We start from the raw sequence: 18,049 nt of genomic DNA on the forward strand, positions 1-18,049 counted from the left end.
TGGGGGCTTTGTATGTTTGGGGTCATTGTCCTGCTGGAAGACCCAAGATCTCTGACACAAACCCAGCTTTCTGACACTGGGCTGTACAGTGCGACCCAAAATCTGTTGGTAATCCTCAGATTTCATGATGTCTTGTACACATTCAAGGCTCCCAGTGCCAGAGGCAGCAAAACAACCCCAAACATCATTGAACCTCCACCATATTTCACTGTAGGTACTGTGTTCTTTTCTTTGTAGGCCTCATTCCGTTTTAGGTAAACAGTAGAATGATGTGTTTTACCAAAAAGCTCTCTCTTGGTCTCATCTGTCCACAAGACGTTTTCCCAGAAGGATTTTGGCTTACTCAAGTTCATTTTGGCATTTTTAGGTCACTGTGTCAGCAGTGGGGTCCTCCTGGGTCTCCTGCCATAGCGTTTCATTTAAATGTCGACAGTTTGCGCTGACACTGATGATCCCTGAGCCTGCAGGACCACTTGAATATCTTAGGAACTTGTTTGGGGCTGCTTATCCACCATCCGGACTATCCTGCATTGACACCTTTCATCAATTTTTCTCTTCCGTCCACGCCCAGGGAGATTATCTACAGTGCCCTGGGTTGCAAACTTCTTGATAATGTTGTGCACTGTGGACAAAGGCAAATCTAGGTCTCTGGAGATGGACTTGTAACAATGATATTGTTGATATTTTTCCACAATTTTGGTTCTCAAGTCCTCAGACAGTTCTCTTCTCTTCATTCTGTTGTCCATGCTTAGTGTGGCACACACAGACACACAATGCAAAGACTAAGTGAACTTCTCTCCTTTTTATCTGCTTTCAGGTGTGATTTTTATATTGCCCACACCTGTTACTTGCCCCAGGTGAGTTTAAAGGAGCATCACATGCTTGAAACAATCTTATTTTTCCACAATTTTGAAAGGGTGCAAATAATTTTGTCCAGGCCATTTTCGGAGTTTGGTGACATTATGTCCAATTTGATTTTTTTCCCTCCCTTTTTATGATTTAGTTCCAATACACACAAAGGGAATAAACATGTGTATAGCAAAACATGTGTTACTGCAATCCTTTTCTGTGAGAAATACTTCATTTTCTAGAAAGATTTCAGGGGTGCCAACAATTACGGCTATGACTCTAGATAGACATGAGAGAGATATGAGATATATAAATACATATGATAGATAGTTAGATATGAGAGAGAGAGAGAGAGAGGTAGATTTGAGATAAAGAACATAGATGAAAGAGAAAGACAGATATTAAATAGAATAATGATATAGATAGATATGATCTGAATAGGAGATAGGTAGATGAGATTGGATATATTACCAAAGTACGAAATTACAGTGGTCCCTCAACATACGATGGTAATCCGTTCCAAATGGACCATCGCTTGTTGAAACCATCGTATGTTGAGGGATCCGTGCAATGTAAAGTATAGGACAGTGTTCTACAACCTGCGGACCTCCAGATGTTGCAAAACTACAACACCCAGCATGCCCGGACAGCCAACGGCTGTCGGGCATGCTAGGTGTTGTAGTTTTGCAACATGTTTTGCAACATCTGGAGGTCCGCAGGTTGTAGACCACTGTTAGAGAAAGTTGTACTCACCTGTCCCCGCCGCTCCGGACCGTCACCGCTGCCCGGGATGTCGCCTTCCATCGCTGTCGCCGCGTCCCCGGGGTGTCCCCGACGCTCCGGCAAGGCTTCTGCTTCCCCGGCATCCTCGATCTCCGTCGCCGCCATCACGTCGCTCCGCACGCCGCTCCTATTGGATGACGGAACGGCGTGCGCAGCGATGTGATGTCAATGGAGAGCCCCAACGATGCAGGGGATCCCAAAGAGGACGCGCCGGAAGCTCGAGGACAGGTGAGTGACCATCGACGGAGCTCACGGGGCACCGTAAACGGCTATCCGGTGGCAGCTGAAGCAGTCTGCGCTGCCGGATAGCCGTTTATGCGATGGCCCCGACATAAAAAAGCATCGTATGTTGATGCTGAGAGGCCATCGCATGTTGAAATTATCGTATGTCGGGGCCATCGTATGTCGAGGGGTCACTGTACAAGTGGTCTAAGAAAAGTGCTGACTAATTGAGAAAGACAAGTCCTGTGATCACAGCAGCATCAGCGATGTTTTAATCTCAAAGGTTAACGTTTAATGAGAATTTGCAAGAATGAGCAGCATAAATGGTGGAGAATGAAAACCTTTATATAGATACTGTCTGGCATGGGTGACGGCAGAACACAGGTGACTCTCATCCTTGTGTAGCAAATAACTTGCTTTGGCCCAAGTAGTGTAAATCCCATCCGCACTGGTAGAAATAATACAATAAAGCTAGATGGTGACTGTATCTTCTAATTCTCTGCCTTGCAGTACTTAAAAGAAAAAAAGAAGGGTGAGAACTACAGTATGATCACAGGGAAGAAGATCAAGATGAAAGTGAAGAAGAGCAAGGAAGACAAAGAGGCAAGTCCTGTGTGATCCTACACCAGTGTTTCCCAACCGGAGTGCCTCCAGCTGTTGCAAGACTACAACTCCCAACAGCTGGAGGCACTTTGGTTGGGAAACATTGTCCTACACATTGGGGTGTGTAATGGCAAACTATGGGAAGCACCAGGAAAAAAAAAGGACATTTCCTTAAAAGGGCTGTTTTAGGGGTAATCATTTATATATAGTACTGTTCATGTGTATACAGTTTTTTTTTTTGTTTTTTATATTTTTATTTTATTTTGCATTCTTAAAGAAAAACAATGACCTGTTCACCCACACCAAACCTAATACACTGTGTTATAATGTGGGTGAACAGGAGACCGGTGCAGGGTTTCTGACCTATATACGTACCTGCTGTCAGAGGGACCGAGCGCCGGACTGCAGGTACGTATATAGATCAGAAACCCTGCACCGGTCTCCTGATCACCCACATTATAACACAGTGTATCAGGTTTAGTGTGGGTGAACAGGTGACCGTTTTCCTTTAAGAACTAGAAACTCTCTTTTTATTTGGCCGACGACATAGCCACGTAAGGGCTTGTTTTTGTGCGGGACAAGTTGTCCTTTTTCATGGCTCTATTTTGGGGTCCCTTCATGTAATTTAGTGATTTACATTTTATGAATAATTTTCAGGTTGGGGGGGGGGGGTATAACTTTTATTTTTAAGTTTTATAAAAGGTGTCTGCACATTCCAAGAATCATAACTGGGTGGCGCTTGTTTTTTTGCAGAATTTGCAGTTATTACTGGTATAATTTTGATGTTTTATACAACTTTTTGATTGCTATCTTTTCCATTATTCGAGAGGTCAATTAACAAAAAACTTTTTATTATTAAGAGTTCACTGTGTGAGTTAAATAATGATACATTTTTATTGTTTGGCTATTATTAAGGACAAAGCAGTACCAAATATGTATAGGTTATTTCCTACCTTATCCTTGTGGGGGAGGAAAAACAACAAAGGAGGAAGCTTTTGTCCTTATATCCTGTCCTTAAATCCCCTCCTCATATCCCAACCCCAAATTCCCTCCTCATATTCTGACCTCATATCCTGTCCCCATATCCAATCCCCATATCACGGCCTTTTACCCCGTCCCCCTATCCCGTCCCCCTATCCCGTCCCCCTATCCCGTCCCCCTATCCCGTCCCCCTATCCCGTCCCCCTATCCCGTCCTCCTATCCTGGCCTCCTATCCTGGCCTCCTATCCCGGCCTCATATCCCATCCCCCATATCTAATCCTCATATCTCGTCCTCAGGTGGGGCCTAGTTATGGTAAAGATATTGTAAGCTGAAAATAAAAGGGGTGTGGCTTAAAGGGTGGGTGTGTCTTTTAAATCTTTGCAAGATGGGGCATGGATTGCGTGGAGGGTGTGGCTTGCCAGCCGGACTGACACATTCACCAGGAGATGCAGAGCGGAGCTTGTGGAGCGCCAGAAGTCCTATATACTTGCATGGGACTTGAAACAAAAACCTCATCCTTCACATCAAGGGGATAGGTTAGGGGTTAATTTAACTATTATATTTTTTCATTTAACATATAAGTAACATTTGACTAAGTATTATTGAAATATCTCCAGCCCATGGAAGTTATACTGGAACATACATTTCCCATAGATTTGCATTGGACTTTAACCCCTTCACGACGAGCGACATACATGTACGGCGCCGCGAAGTGTCACTTGACGCGCGGCGACGTACATGTACGTCGCGGGGTTCCGGGAGCGCCGCGTCGCCGGTAGCGGTGATCGGACCGGGATGACTGCTGTTATCTAACAGCAGGCATCCCGGCACATCGCCGAGGGGGGTCCTGAGACCCCCCCATGACCGAGATGCGCGCAAATCGCAGGTCAATTCAGACCTGCGATCTGCGCGATTCCGGGTCATACGGGTCACTGGTGACCCGGAAAATAAGAGGGATCGTAGGTGTCCGAGACACCCTCGATCCCCCTAAAGGGATAGGAGTTTGGTGGCAGGGTTGCCACCCCTCCTATCCCTGCTATTGGTCGGCCGAGCAACCGACCGATAGCAGACCGGGGGAGGGGGGGTTAAAGTTCGGTTCCCCCGCTTTGCCCACCTATCTGTGTCCGGGCAAAACGGGGGAACCGTCCAGGGAGGGTCGGCGCCGAAGGTTCCTACCTGGATCCCGGATCGCGATCCTCCATGCGGGGATCCCCCACGTGCGGCGGCGGCGGCTTCCGGGTCCTGCTAGGTGAGTTGTTGCCTAGCAACATCCGGAGGGCCACAGTTTACAGTGGTCTCTAAACCGTGGCCCTCCAGATGTTGCAAAACTACAACTCCCAGCATGCCCAGACAGCTGTTTGCTTTGTGGGCATGCTGGGACTTGTAGTTTTGCAATATTTAGAGGGGTTCAGGTTGTAGATCACTAAGTGGTCTCAAACTGTAGCCCTCCAGATGTTGCAAAACTACAACTCTCAGCATGCACAGACAGCAGTTTGCTGTCTGGGCATGCTGAGAGTTGTAGTTTTGCAACATCTGAAGGGCCACAGTTTTGAGACCACTGGACAGTGATTTACAACTTGAACCCCTCTAAATCTTGCAAAACTACAACTCCCAGCATTCAGGAACAGCATAAGGCTGTCTTGGCATGCTGGGAGTTGTACTTGCGTGCCTCCAGCCATTGCATAACTACATCTCCCAGCATGCCCTTCCGCAATCAGTACATGCTGGGAGTTGCAGTTTTGCAACAGCTGGAGGCACACTGGTTGGAAAATACTGAGTTAGGTCATAGAACCTAACTCAAGGTTTTCCAGCCAGTGTGCCTCCAGCTGTTGCAAAACTACAACTCCCAGCATGCATGGTCTGCCAGTGCATGCTGGGAGTTGTAGTTTTGACCCCCCTCCCGTGTGAATGTACAGGCTACATTCACACTGGCGGCAGATTACAGTGAGTTCCCCGCTGCAAATTTGAGCTGCGGCAAATTTTCCGCCGCAGCTCAAACTCCTAGCGGGAGACTCAGTGTAATCTGCCGCCAGTGTGAATGTAACCTAAAAACACTACACTACACTAACATAAAATAAAGAGTAAAACACTACATATACACACGTACACTGCCCCCCCCACCCCCCTTCTCCAATAAAAATGAAAAATGTATTGTATGGCAGTGCTTCTAAGATGGAGCCTCCAGCTGTTGCAAAACAAAAACTCCCAGCATTTCTGGACAGCAATTGACTGTCCAAGCATCCTGGGAGTTTAGCAACAGCTGGAGGCACCCTGTTTGGGAATCACTGGCATAGAATACCCCTATGTCCACCCCTATGCAAGTCCCTAATTCAGGCCTCAAATGCGCATGGCGCTCTCTCACTTTGGAGCCCTGTCGTATTTCAAGGCAACAGAATAGGGTCACATATGGGGTATCGCCGTACTCGGAACAAATTTTGGGGGGCTTTTTCTCCTTTTACCCCTTATGAAAAGGAACAGTTGGGGTCTACACCAGCATGTTAGTGTAAAAAAATAAAAAATTTTACACTAATATGCTGGGGTTGCCCTATACTTTTCATTTTCACAAGAGGTAAAAGGGAAAAATGCCCCCCAAAATTTGTATCGCAATTTCTCCCGAGTACGGAGATACCCCATATGTGGGCGCAAAGTGCTCTGGGGGCGCACAACAAGGCTCAGAAGGGAGAGTGCGCCATGTACATTTGAGGTGATTTGCACAGAGGTGGCTGATTGTTACAGCGGTTCTGACAAACGCAAAAAAAAAAACACACCCACATGTGACCCCATTTTGAAAACTACACCCCTCATGGATTGTAATGAGGGGTGCAGTGAGAATTTACACCCCACAGGTGTCTGACGGATCTTTGGAACAGTGGTCCGTGAAAATGAAAAATTTTGCACAGCCCACTGTTCCAAAGATCTGTCAGACACCAGTGGGGGGTAAATGCTCACTGTACCCCTCATTACATTCTGTGAGGGGTCTAGTTTCCAAAATGGTATGCCATGTGGGGGTTATTTTGCTGTTCTGGCACCATAGGGGCTTCCTAAATGCGACATGCCCCCCGAGCAAAATTTGCTCTCAAAAAGCCAAATATGACGCCTTCCCTTCTGAGCATTGTAGTTCGCCCGTAGTGCACTTCAGGTCCACTTATGGGGTACCTCCATACTCAGAAGAGATGGGGTTACAAATTTTGGGGGGTCTTTTCTGGTATTAACCATTTAAAAAATGTGAAATGTGGGGGAAAACCAACATTTTAGTGAAATTATTTTTTTTTTTTTACATATGCAAAAGTCGTGAAACACCTGTGGGGTATTAAGGCTCACTTTATTCCTTGTTATGTTCCTCAAGGGGTCTAGTTTCCAAAATGGTATGCCATGTGTTTTTTTTTTTTTGCTGTTCTGGCACCATAGGGGCTTCCTAAAGGTGACATGCCCCCCAAAAACCATTTCAGAAAAACGTACTCTCTAAAATCCCCTTGTCGCTCCTTCGCTTCTGAGCCCTCTACTGCGCCCGCCAAACACTTTACATAGACATATGAGGTATGTGCTTACTCGAGAGAAATTGGGCTACAAATATAAGTATACATTTTCTCCTTTTACCCCTTGTAAAAATTCAAAAATTGGGTCTACAAGAACATGCGAGTGTAAAAAATGAAGATTTTGAATTTTCTCCTTCACTTTGCTGCTTTTCCTGTGAAACACCTAAAGGGTTAAAACATTTACTGAAAGTCATTTTGAATACTTTGGGGGTGCAGTTTTTATAATGGGGTCATTTATGGGGTATTTCTAATATGAAGACCCTTCAAATCCACTTCAAACCTGAACTGGTCCCTGAAAAATTGCGAGTTTGAAAATTTTGTGAAAAATTGGAAAATTGCTGCTGAACTTTGAAGCCCTCTGGTGTCTTCCAAAAGTAAAAACTCGTCAATTTTATGATGCAAACATAAAGTAGACATATTGTATATGTGAATCCCAAAAAATTTTTTGGGGAATATCCATTTTCCTTACAAGCAGAGAGCTTCAAAGTTAGAAAAATGCTAATTTTTTAATTTTTTCATCAAATTTTGGGATTTTTCACCAAGAAAGGATGCAAGTTACCATAAAATTTACCACTATGTTAAAGTAGAATATGTCACGAAAAAACAATCTCGGAATCAGATTGATAAGTAAAAGCATTCCAGAGTTATTAATGTTTAAAGTGACAGTGGTCAGATTTGCAAAAAAGGGCTTCGTCCTAGAGGTGAAAATGGGCTCCGTCCTTAAGGGGTTAAACAAAAACCCCCGACCCTCACAAATGAGGGTAGGTTAGGGTTAAATTAACTATCCTATTTTAGTGGACATATAAGTAACATGTGACTGAGTATTATCGAAATATCTCCAGCTGCTTGGAAGTTATGCAGTAACTTATATTTCCTATAGACTTGTATGTGACTTTAAACATAAACCCTGACTCTCGCAAATGGGGTGGGTAAGGGTTAACCCCTTAACGACAATGGACGTAAATGTACGTCATGGTGACGTGGTACTTAGCGCACCATGGTGTACATTTACACGCTGCGGATGTCCGCCGTTAACCCCTCAGATGCCGTTATCAATACAGATCACGGCATCTGCGGCAGTGCGGTACTTTGAATGGATGATCGGATCGCCCGCAGCGTTGGCACGGCGATCCGATCATCCAGCATGGCGGCCGGAGGTCCCCCTCACCTGGCTCCGGCCGTCTCCCGGGGTCTTCTGCTCTGGTCTGAGATTGAGCAGACCAGAGCAGAAGATCACCGATAATACTGAGCAGTGCTGTGTCCTATACATAGCACTGAACAGTATTAGCATCAAATGATTGCTATGAATAGTCCCCTATGAGGACATAAAAAGTGTAAAAAAAAAAAAAGAGTAAAAAAAATGTAAAATGAAAAAGTAAAAAAATGTGAAAAATCCCCTCCCTCAAAAAAAAAAAGCATAAAAAAAATAATTAATACACATATTTGGTATCGCCGCATGCGTAAAAGTCTGAACTATTACAATTTTATGTTAATTATCCCGTACGGTGAACGGCGTTAACGTAAAAAAATTTAAAACGTCCAAAATTGCTGCTTTTTTGTCACATTTTATTCCCAAAAAAATTTATAAAAAGTAAAACCTAAGCACAAGTGGTACTGATAAAAACTACAGATCATGGCGCAAAAAATGAGCCCTCATATCGCCCCATATACGGAAAAATGAGAAAGTTATAGGTGGTCAAAATAGGGCAATTTCAAACATACTAATTTTGTTAAAATGGTTTGAGATTTTTTTTAAGCGGTACAATTATAGAAAAGTAGATAATCATGGGTATCATTTTAATCGTATTGACCCACAGAATAAAGAAAACATGTCATTTTTACCGGAAAGTGTACAGCGTGAAAACAAAACCTTCCAAATTTTGCTAAATTGCGGTTTTCTATTCAATTTTCCCACATAAATAATATTTGTTTGGTTGCGCCGTACATTTTATGGTAAAATAAGTGATGTCATTACAAAGAACAATTGGTGACGCAAAAAACAAGCCCTCATATGGGTCTGTGGATGGAGATATAAGAGAGTTATGATTTTTAGAAGGCGAGGAGGAAAAAACTAAAATGCAAAAATAAAATTGGTCTGGTCCTTAAGGCCAAAATGGGCCTGGTCCTTAAGGGGTTAAATCACCTATCCTATGTTTGTTGTTGACATATAAGTGACATGTGTGCCAAGTTTCATGTTAATATCTTTAGCCGTTTGGAAGTGATGCTGGAACATACATACACACACACACACACACACACACACACACATACATATACACACACACACACACACACACACACACACACACACATACATACACACACACAAACTTACACACATACATACACACACACACATTGAGTTTTATATATATATATATAGATAGATAGATAGATTTTATACAAGAAATGTATGCTTTTTTATTTTGTGGAGGGTTGGGTGGAGGATTTTTTATAATATTAAAAAAAAAAAAAAAACAGTCCCACTAGGGAACTTTCACCAGCGATCATCTAATCGCTGATTTAATACACTGCACTACTCCTGTAGTGTAGGGTATTATGCCCGTCAGTGTTGTGCTGACCAGCAGTGTCTACAACCACATCCATAGCAGACCTGGGAACTTTATAAGACCCCTGACTGCCTCAAAAGACGCCCAGCAATCCTGTTCCTAGGAATGCATAAGGAGTTAGAGAGACAAACGGTTTTGTTACTTGCCAGGGTCATGTTTGACCGCAGCATATAATAGGTTAAACCACCAGGAACACAGGTTTCTCTGCTACTGGTAGTTAGCGCGGAGCCTTGGCTGTCATACTGACAGCTGAGCTCCTGCAATCCAAGCATGAGCAATTTTTTCATTGTTACATGTGAATGACACTAAATTAAAAATAGTGACCTTCTTTCATCTGTTCTCATGATGCTTTGTGTTCTTATCTCTACAGAGGGACAGAAATCGGGCCGAACTTCTGAATTTCTTAAACTCTTCGATGTGACGGAGCCGCCATTTGTGATTCATTCTTTACGTCACGACAGGGGCCCGACTAGAAAATTCATCCCGGCATACACACAGACAGGGTTCACTTACTTATGCACCTGCCTACTTGTAGTCTGTTTATTTTCCCCATTGAACTCTGTCATCATCTGCAGAGTAACATGGTGCTGCGGGGGGTCATCCTCAGAAGTCTTGCTGGTTTGTCTTTCAGATTTTGTCTAACAAAACTGACTTCATTGGTTCAGCCTGATATTGAATTACCCATTTTTAGGGCAGGGTCACACAGAGTGCATCCGCAGCATATTTCACACTGCGGATGCGCCGATGGCAGTTACAAGGGGACTGCAGAACGAGCTCCTGGCTGCAGCGGGGTAGCTCTGTGTGTCTGCTCTTAGTTGCTGTTGTAGAAATCCACGGATACGAGCGAATACACAGAGCTACCCGGCCACAGCCAGGAGCTCGCTCTGCAGTACCTCTGTGACTGCCTTCGGTGTATCAGCAACATAAAATACGCTGCGAATGCGCCCCATGTGACCCTGCCCTAAGTGGATTAAGCCTTTTTGCCACTGTTGTGTTGATGGATGCACATAGTGCTGTTCTTTTTAATTGGTATTGTGATTTTTTTTTTTTGCATGCGCACCCCTCCCTTTTGGAAGTTTTGTACTACAATGTAGTTTATCTGGTTTAGGAACATTTCCAGGAGAGGCTTGATCACAAGAAAAACTGCAATTGTTAAAGGGGAACTGACTGCACCAACCTGAATATACAGGTAGATAGTGTGGGTGACCCTGTTTCTAGCATTTCTTACCGAAAATCGGAAAATCTGTGCAGCCGTTCCGGTGATATCCATCTTGTTGCTAATATGGTCGTTTCTTATTATGTGGAGGCGACAGCTGCTGCTGGATGTGCAAAGTTTTCTCCCGCCCACTCCTGTTAGCTCCGCCCCTTCATAAATATTTGTGTTGTGCTGTTGCTCTGTTATTGCTCCTGGAAATGTTTGCATACATTGCCATTCATTCCCTTTGGACTAAGGGTCTTGTCCATATGCCCGTGTTTTTTGCGAACCAGCGTGCCTCCTTCTGTTTCAAAACTACAACTTCCAGCATGCCCGGACAGCCTTTGGCTGTCCGGGCATGCTGGAAGTCGTAGTTTTGCAACAGCTGGAGGCACACTGGTTGGGAAGCATTGCTCTATGCAATCTGAGACTGCAAGACTGTATAGTGACCGACCTTAGTGTAAAGGAGAATAGTGACACATAGCTGTCAGTTTTATTTATTTCCAGGAATAGCAGGAATAGAAACAGCATGCAAATATATTTTATGGGGAATAGAACAGCTCCTCTTAAAGGGAACCTGTCCCGTTTATAAGGCCGTCCAGTCTGCAGGCATCATGTTATAGATCAGGAGGAGCTGAGCAGATTGATATATAGTTTTATGGGGAAAGTTCCAGGATAACTTGTCATTTATTCATGTAAATCTCTGCTCATTCTGGGCTAAGTAGTCAAGTGGGCGGTCCTAGTGACAGCTATCTGTATATAAGTGTGCATATAAAGAGCTCTCAATCAATGAATAAGACCGCCCACATGACTACTTTGCTCATTCTGGGCTAGTCAGTGATTGATAGCTTTTTCTATATGCCAACTTATACACAGAGAGCTGTCAATCACTGAGTAGGACCGCCCACATGACTACTTAGCCCAGAATTAGCAGAAGTTTACGGGACTAAATAAAAAAGTTATCCTGGAACTTTGTCCACAAAATGATATATCAATCTGCTCAGCTCCTCCTGATCTATGACATGATGTTCTCAGATTGGACTGCATTATAAATGTGAGAGATTTCCTTTAAAGAGAACCTCTCATCACTTTCATACTGCCCGAATCACAAGTCATTGGGTCGGTCCTTGGAGTGGCTTCTTCCCTCCCGCTGACCTTTTTATAGATTTCTCCCTATACCTTAACAGGCAGAGATCTATTAGTCATGGCTAGTGGGGCCGGAGAAGCCACCGGGGACCGTCCCAATGGATGGTGTTTCAGGCAGCATGAAAGTGATGACAGGTTCCCCTTAAATGGTATGTCTACTTTGGCAACTGGTTTGTTCCCTGCATCTAAAATAAAAAAAATGCAAATACGGTAGTCCTAAATAAAAAATATTTGACAGTTTTTGAGTATACAGCTGTTATGAAAGTAAAGTGTCTTTATGGAAGCCAAAGGCTAAACAGATGTGTAAATTACTTCTATTAAAAAAATATCTTAATCCTTCCAGTACTTATCAGCTGCAGGATGTTCTTTTCTAATGACATTTATTTTCTGTCTGACCACGGTGCTCTCTGCTGACACCTCTGTCCATGTCAGGAACTGTGCAGAGTAGAAGCAAATCCCCATAGCAAACACCTATTCTTCTCTGGACAGTTCCTGACATGGACAGAGGTGTCAGCAGAGAGCAGTGGGGTCAGACAGAAAATACATTTAATAAGAAAAGAACTTCCTCTGGAGCATACAGCAGCTGATAAGTACTCGAAGGGTTAAGATTTTTTAACAGAAGTCATTTACAAATCTGTTTAGTTTTCTGGCACCAGTTAATAATAAAAAAAAAAAGGTTTTCCATTGGAGTACCCCTTTAAATGTATGTTATAACACCGATGGTATTGAGTGTGACTGCAGGACCAGACTACACACAGATTGTTTGTAGTCTGTTACCATGGAAATGAAAGGTGGGGTATTTTCAGTCATGACCAACAAAACAGGTTGAGATTTTTGATGAAGAGTCTGTGATGCCCGTCTTGCCGCCAGAAATACTGGAACTGGGGAAAATGTGTCTAATCACGGGGGTCTGACCACTGAGTAGTCCCCCTTGGTGATATCCTGTATGGGGCCCAACAGCTCACCCCTCCTCGACGTCCTCCAACTTTCTGAGACGAGCGGGAGTGATAGCCGCTAGACCAATCATTGGATGAAACAGGGGTCCTGTCTCAGCTGGGGATTGGCTGAGCAGGCCATCACTCATCTCTAAAAGGGTGTCGTCTGGGCCGTCCCAAGGACTGGTAAGGTCCCTTCCTGGAGATGAAGGGGGATCTCAACTGTCGGATCGGACACACATACTTTTTCCTGTGGATAGTAGAGAAGTTGACTTCCCCGGAGTACCCTTTTAATAATTACCGTATTTTTCGCCCTATAGGACGCACCGGCGTATAAGACGCACCCTATTTTTACGTGCAAAATGAAAAAAATTTAAGATTTTGAACCCAATAGTGGTCTTCAACCTGCGGACCTCCAGATGTTGCAAAACTACAACTCCCAGCATGCCCGGACAGCCGTTGGCTGTCCGGGCATGCTGGGAGTTGTAGTTTTGCAACATCTGGAGGTCCGCAGATTGAAGACCACTGCATAGGAGGTAATACTCACGTGTCCCCGCCGCTCCGGACCCGTCACCGCTGCCCTGGATGTCGCTCCATCGCTGTCGCCGTGTCCCCGTCGCTCCGGAACGTTCTCTGCTGCCGGCCGGGTATCCTCGCTCTCCGTCACCGCCATCACGTCGTTACGCACGTACGCGACGACGTGATGACGAGGAAGGAGAGCGCCGGCCTCCTAAACGGAGAAGACACCGAGGAGACAGGTAAGGTCCCTCCCGGTGTCCTGTAAGCACTAACCCGGCTATTCAGTCGGACTGTTCGGGACCGCTGCGGTGAAATCGCGGCGGTCCCGAACAGCCCGACTGAACAGCCAGGTTAGTGTCACTTTCCCTTCAGACGCGGCGGTCAGCTTTGATCACCGCGTCTGAAGGGTTAATACAGGGCATCACCGCGATCGGTGATGTCCTGTATTAGCCGCGTGTCCCGGCCGTTGATGGCCGCAGGGACCGCCGCGATAGGGGTGTATTCGCCGTATAAGACGCACCGACTTTTCCCCCCCAGTTTTGGGGAAGAAAAAGTGCGTCTTATACGGCGAAAAATACGGTACCAGTTATAATGCTAGTGTGCACCGAGCCTGGGTATAACAACACACGACTACAAGATTAGAATACAAGGTGAGGCTATAGTCTGTAACCATAGTGACACATACGTCTGCATAGGAGCTGTATACATGAAGCCGAAGGCCGTTCAAGACTATTTATAAAATCGCTGACATTGTTATTTCAGATGCATTGGAGCAATACTGTGCTGGGGTCCTTTAAAGGGGTACTCCACTGGCCAGCGTTCGGAAGGAAATGTTCAGAACGCTGTTTTCGCGCTGCAGAGGTCGGCCACGCCCCTCGTGAAGTCATGGTCACGCCCACTCAATGCAAGTCAATGGGAGGGGGAGTGACGGCTGTCACTCCCCCTCCCATTGACTTGCATTGAGGGGGCGTGGACAACCCCCCGCAACGCGAAAACAGCGTTTGGAACATTTTACTTCCGAACGCTGACCAGTGGAGTACCCCTTTAAATGTGTCCCCTTATGGAGGTGCCCATATGTTCCATTCCAGTAAATAATGAATAGGAATATGATGTTGCAGTTGGTGTCTGGTGCTCGGTCTCTCCGAGGTGTTTTTTCCTATGATTTTATAAGGGATCTGATGAGTAGAGGACTTTATGGACTTGTTCTTTGTTGCCGTTCCATTATGTTCACCTGTGATGCCACCTGTAAAAAAATTTATATTTTCATAAAAAAATCATATCTGGTTTGAAGTTTTTTTTTTTTTTTTTTTACTTCTTCAGGTTGTTCAAATAAAACCTTTTTTTTCTGGTTTACGTTTGTAGTGATTCTTTTGAAAGGAGAGAAAAAAATAATAAAGCTCTTTGTCCTGAGAATATTAAAGAAGCTGCCTGCACACTCACAATCGCTAGTTTTACAGCGCCATTTCTTTTACTCCGGCACGGCTACAGCTATGCGTCTCCCTACTCAAACTTGGTCATGTGATCACCAGTCTGACCCACAGAAAGTTACCATGCTTAATCTGTCAAAAGGAAGTTAGTCCTAGGTCAGCTGACTTCCTGTGGACTTCAGGAGGACATCATCATCTATCAGATCCCTTCTATTAGCTCTCAGACCCCTCCCAGATCTGTACACTGCTGCTGCAATCTCTATGGGATCAGGATATATATCTTAGTTATACCCCTCCCCTCCATCTTTATCTATATATACTGCTGCTGTTGCTATTTCTATGGGATTAGGATATATATCGTAGTTATACACCTCCCCTCCAGCTCTATCTGTATACTGCTGCTACTATTTCTATGGGGTCCGGATATATAGTAGTTATACACTTCCCCTCCAGCTCTATCTGTATACTGCTACTATCTCTATGGGGTCAGGATATATAGTAGTTATACACTTCCCCTCCAGCTCTATCTGTATACTGCTACTATCTCTATGGGGTCAGGATGTATAGTAGTTATACACCTCCCCTCCAGCTCTATCTGTATACAGCTGCTGCTAACGCTATGAAATCAGGATATATAATAGTTATTCACCTCTCCGGAGGCAGTGCTCACACTTTACTTGCTCAGTTTTCATTTTTTGCTATTATTTTGCCAAAATTGCAGCAAAAAAAAAGGTGCTATTTTATCACAATCGTGTAAATCATGTAATGTCATTTTACCACAATTTTGATCGCAGCAGAAACAGCCAAAATGCAGTAAAAATGTGTGTAAAATGCGGTCAAATTTCAATATGCCAACACAGCTTAAGGGTATGTTCACACAGGTGGGTTTACTGGAGTGGAATTCCTGCAGCGGAAAATCTGAAGTAAATTACATTGACCTCAATGGGGCCTGCCGCGGATTTTCAGCTGCAGGAAACTTGTGGTTAACCTTCCTGTGTGAACCTACCCTTAGGCTGAGTCCCCAAGAGACATGCTGAGAGTTATTTTCATTGCAAAATGTGTCACATGCGCAGTACACACGATGCATTGCACAGGGAGAAATTGCAACAAATTAAAGATAGGTTACAGTAGTGCTGGGCGGTATGACCAAAAATGCACATCACTGTCGTTTTGTAAGTTATGGCGGCTCCAAGGTATTTAAGGGTATTCCCCTGTCTTGGCATGCTGGGAGTTGTAGTTTTGCAACAACTGGAGGTCCGCAGGTTGAATACCACTGATGAAGGGATTGACAGGGGGTGATGATGACGGGGGTCTGTATGATGACGGGGGTCTGGATGATGACGGGGGTCTGGATGATTACATGGGGGGTTGATGTATTTCCCACCCTAGGCTTATAGTCGAGTCAATAACTTTTCCTGTGTTTTTGGGGTAAAATTAGGGGCCTCGGCTTATATTCGGGTCGGCTTATACTCGAATATATACGGTATCAGTGGCAGCGATGCACTGTCCCCCACATTGGGGAACTAATAATATGTGATCCGCGGGCGCTGCTCCCCCCGTACTCCTGTGAGCCGCCGGCGCTTTAAATGAATGAGTTGCACGCCGGGGCGCTGGAAATGATTAATAAAGGACATCTGTGCTGATTAATTTTACATATTCTGTGCTCACCTTGTAAGCCGGACGACTCCTTACATGACAGTGGGCTCAGCCTATCACTGGCCGAGGCGGAACATCGATGCGGCCGGTTATAGTCTGACAGATCTGTGAAGTTCCCGTCCCCAGGAAGCAGCATGAAGATCGCAGCGGAGAACAGTGAGGCCGATACCGGAGCAAAGTGAGAACGTAGGAAGGTGAGTCAGTGTTTATTTTTGCAGCCTGGGCACAGAATATGTAAAATTGATCAGTACAGTCCTTTATTAATAATTTCCAGCGCCGCGGCACGTAACTTATTCATTTAAAGCGCCGCTGGCTCACAGGAGGACGGGGGGAGCAGCGCCTGCGGGTCACATATGATTAGTTCCCCGATGTGGGGGACAGCGCAGCGGCTGATAATTCATTTGAAAGGGGGGGAGGGGCCCGACCAGTATTGCGATATAGGAAATATTCATATCGTACAGAATAAAAAAACGTTATTCGGTATGAACCGGTATATCGCCGAGCACTAGGTTACAGTAACTGCAGCATGGCTGCATAAAAAGCTTAATAAAAAAGACCATATTAATACACACTATTTTTGGAAAAACATCATGGGTGAGAAAAATGAAGTTGTTTGTTCGTAGTCTCAAAGCTTCTGTTCATACCCTATAATTTTCCTGGTGTGTCTCTTTCTGTGATCTCTTCTATATATTTAATTGTCTCTCACAAAGAATGTTAGGTGGTTGCTAGACAACAGGAAGAATCTGGAAGAAAATATGTTGTACAGCAACAGACTTCAGAGGGTTTTAAGGTGAACCTGTCCTATCACAGGAAAAATAACGCTTCTATATGTTACCCACTAGGTCATGCAGATGCTTTACATGTCTTTTTTATGTGTCTTGCTTCTGTATTTGGGTCACATCCCTCTGTTTTTCTGCTCACTCATTCTGACATCTGCTCAGGAAGGGGCGTGTCCGAGGCAAGCACTGAGCCCGCCCTCACTCACCAAGCATTCACTTCCTCCCTGAGTCTGCTGTGCTGGGTCTCTTCATCGAATCACTGCAGGCTGCTCTGTAACCCCCTCCTCTCTGTTTTCATGCTGCAGTCTGATAGGACAGGAGTGAGCACAGAGTAGTACTAGTCCCTTCCTCACTTCCTGGACTTTATCCCTGCCTGTGCTTCAGCTTGCAGAATTCCAATTGCTTGCTATAATTTAACTAGGCTAGTAATAGTCGCCATTCATCACCCACTGATCAGTCCAATGAAGGGGCCATGATGCTTACAGTAAGGCAGCCTGTCCGTACTTGCGTCTGTGCCCGTTATTGCAGTGCATCCCATCTGCTGAAATTATGCAAGCTACGCTACTAGATACAGCCTCTCATCTGTACCAATGGGTATGCCTATGCTAATGGGGTGAGCTTTACTAGGTAGAGATACTTCTACTAGTGGGCCATTAGGCCTAAATAATCTAAACAATGAAGCGGAACTGACAGTCCCTTACATTGTAGCTTCATCCCTGTATAGTGTGAACAGGGAGGGTGTTGCGTCTCAAAGGGCAGACCCCCAGTGATCAATATTTGATGATCAAAGGTAGGCCATTAGTGCTAGGGTCTTGCAGCATAATAATTTTATTTTTTATATAGAGC

At 44.7% G+C, this 18,049-nt stretch overlaps 1 protein-coding gene across 3 annotated transcripts in view; it reads left to right on the forward strand.

Annotated features, from left to right (window-relative positions):
• The window catches only part of LOC130362997 (ADP-ribosylation factor-like protein 6-interacting protein 4), a 58,737-nt gene extending 45,115 nt beyond the window's left edge, over window positions 1–13,622 (forward strand). For 2 of the 3 annotated variants that reach the window (XM_056568240.1, XM_056568241.1), the window contains exons 6-7: window positions 2,365–2,457; window positions 9,917–13,242. In XM_056568240.1, coding sequence (XP_056424215.1) covers window positions 2,365–2,457; window positions 9,917–9,967 — 144 coding nt within the window. In that variant the 3' untranslated portion in view covers window positions 9,968–13,242. Of the gene's footprint in view, window positions 1–2,364; window positions 2,458–9,916; window positions 13,243–13,328 lie in introns of those variants that run through there. The other variant, XR_008891675.1, reaches the window with a different exon arrangement.
• Window positions 13,623–18,049: the final 4,427 nt, after the last annotated feature.

Source organism: Hyla sarda, chromosome 3, assembly GCF_029499605.1.
Source record: "Hyla sarda isolate aHylSar1 chromosome 3, aHylSar1.hap1, whole genome shotgun sequence".
NCBI classification, from domain to species: domain Eukaryota; kingdom Metazoa; phylum Chordata; class Amphibia; order Anura; family Hylidae; genus Hyla; species Hyla sarda.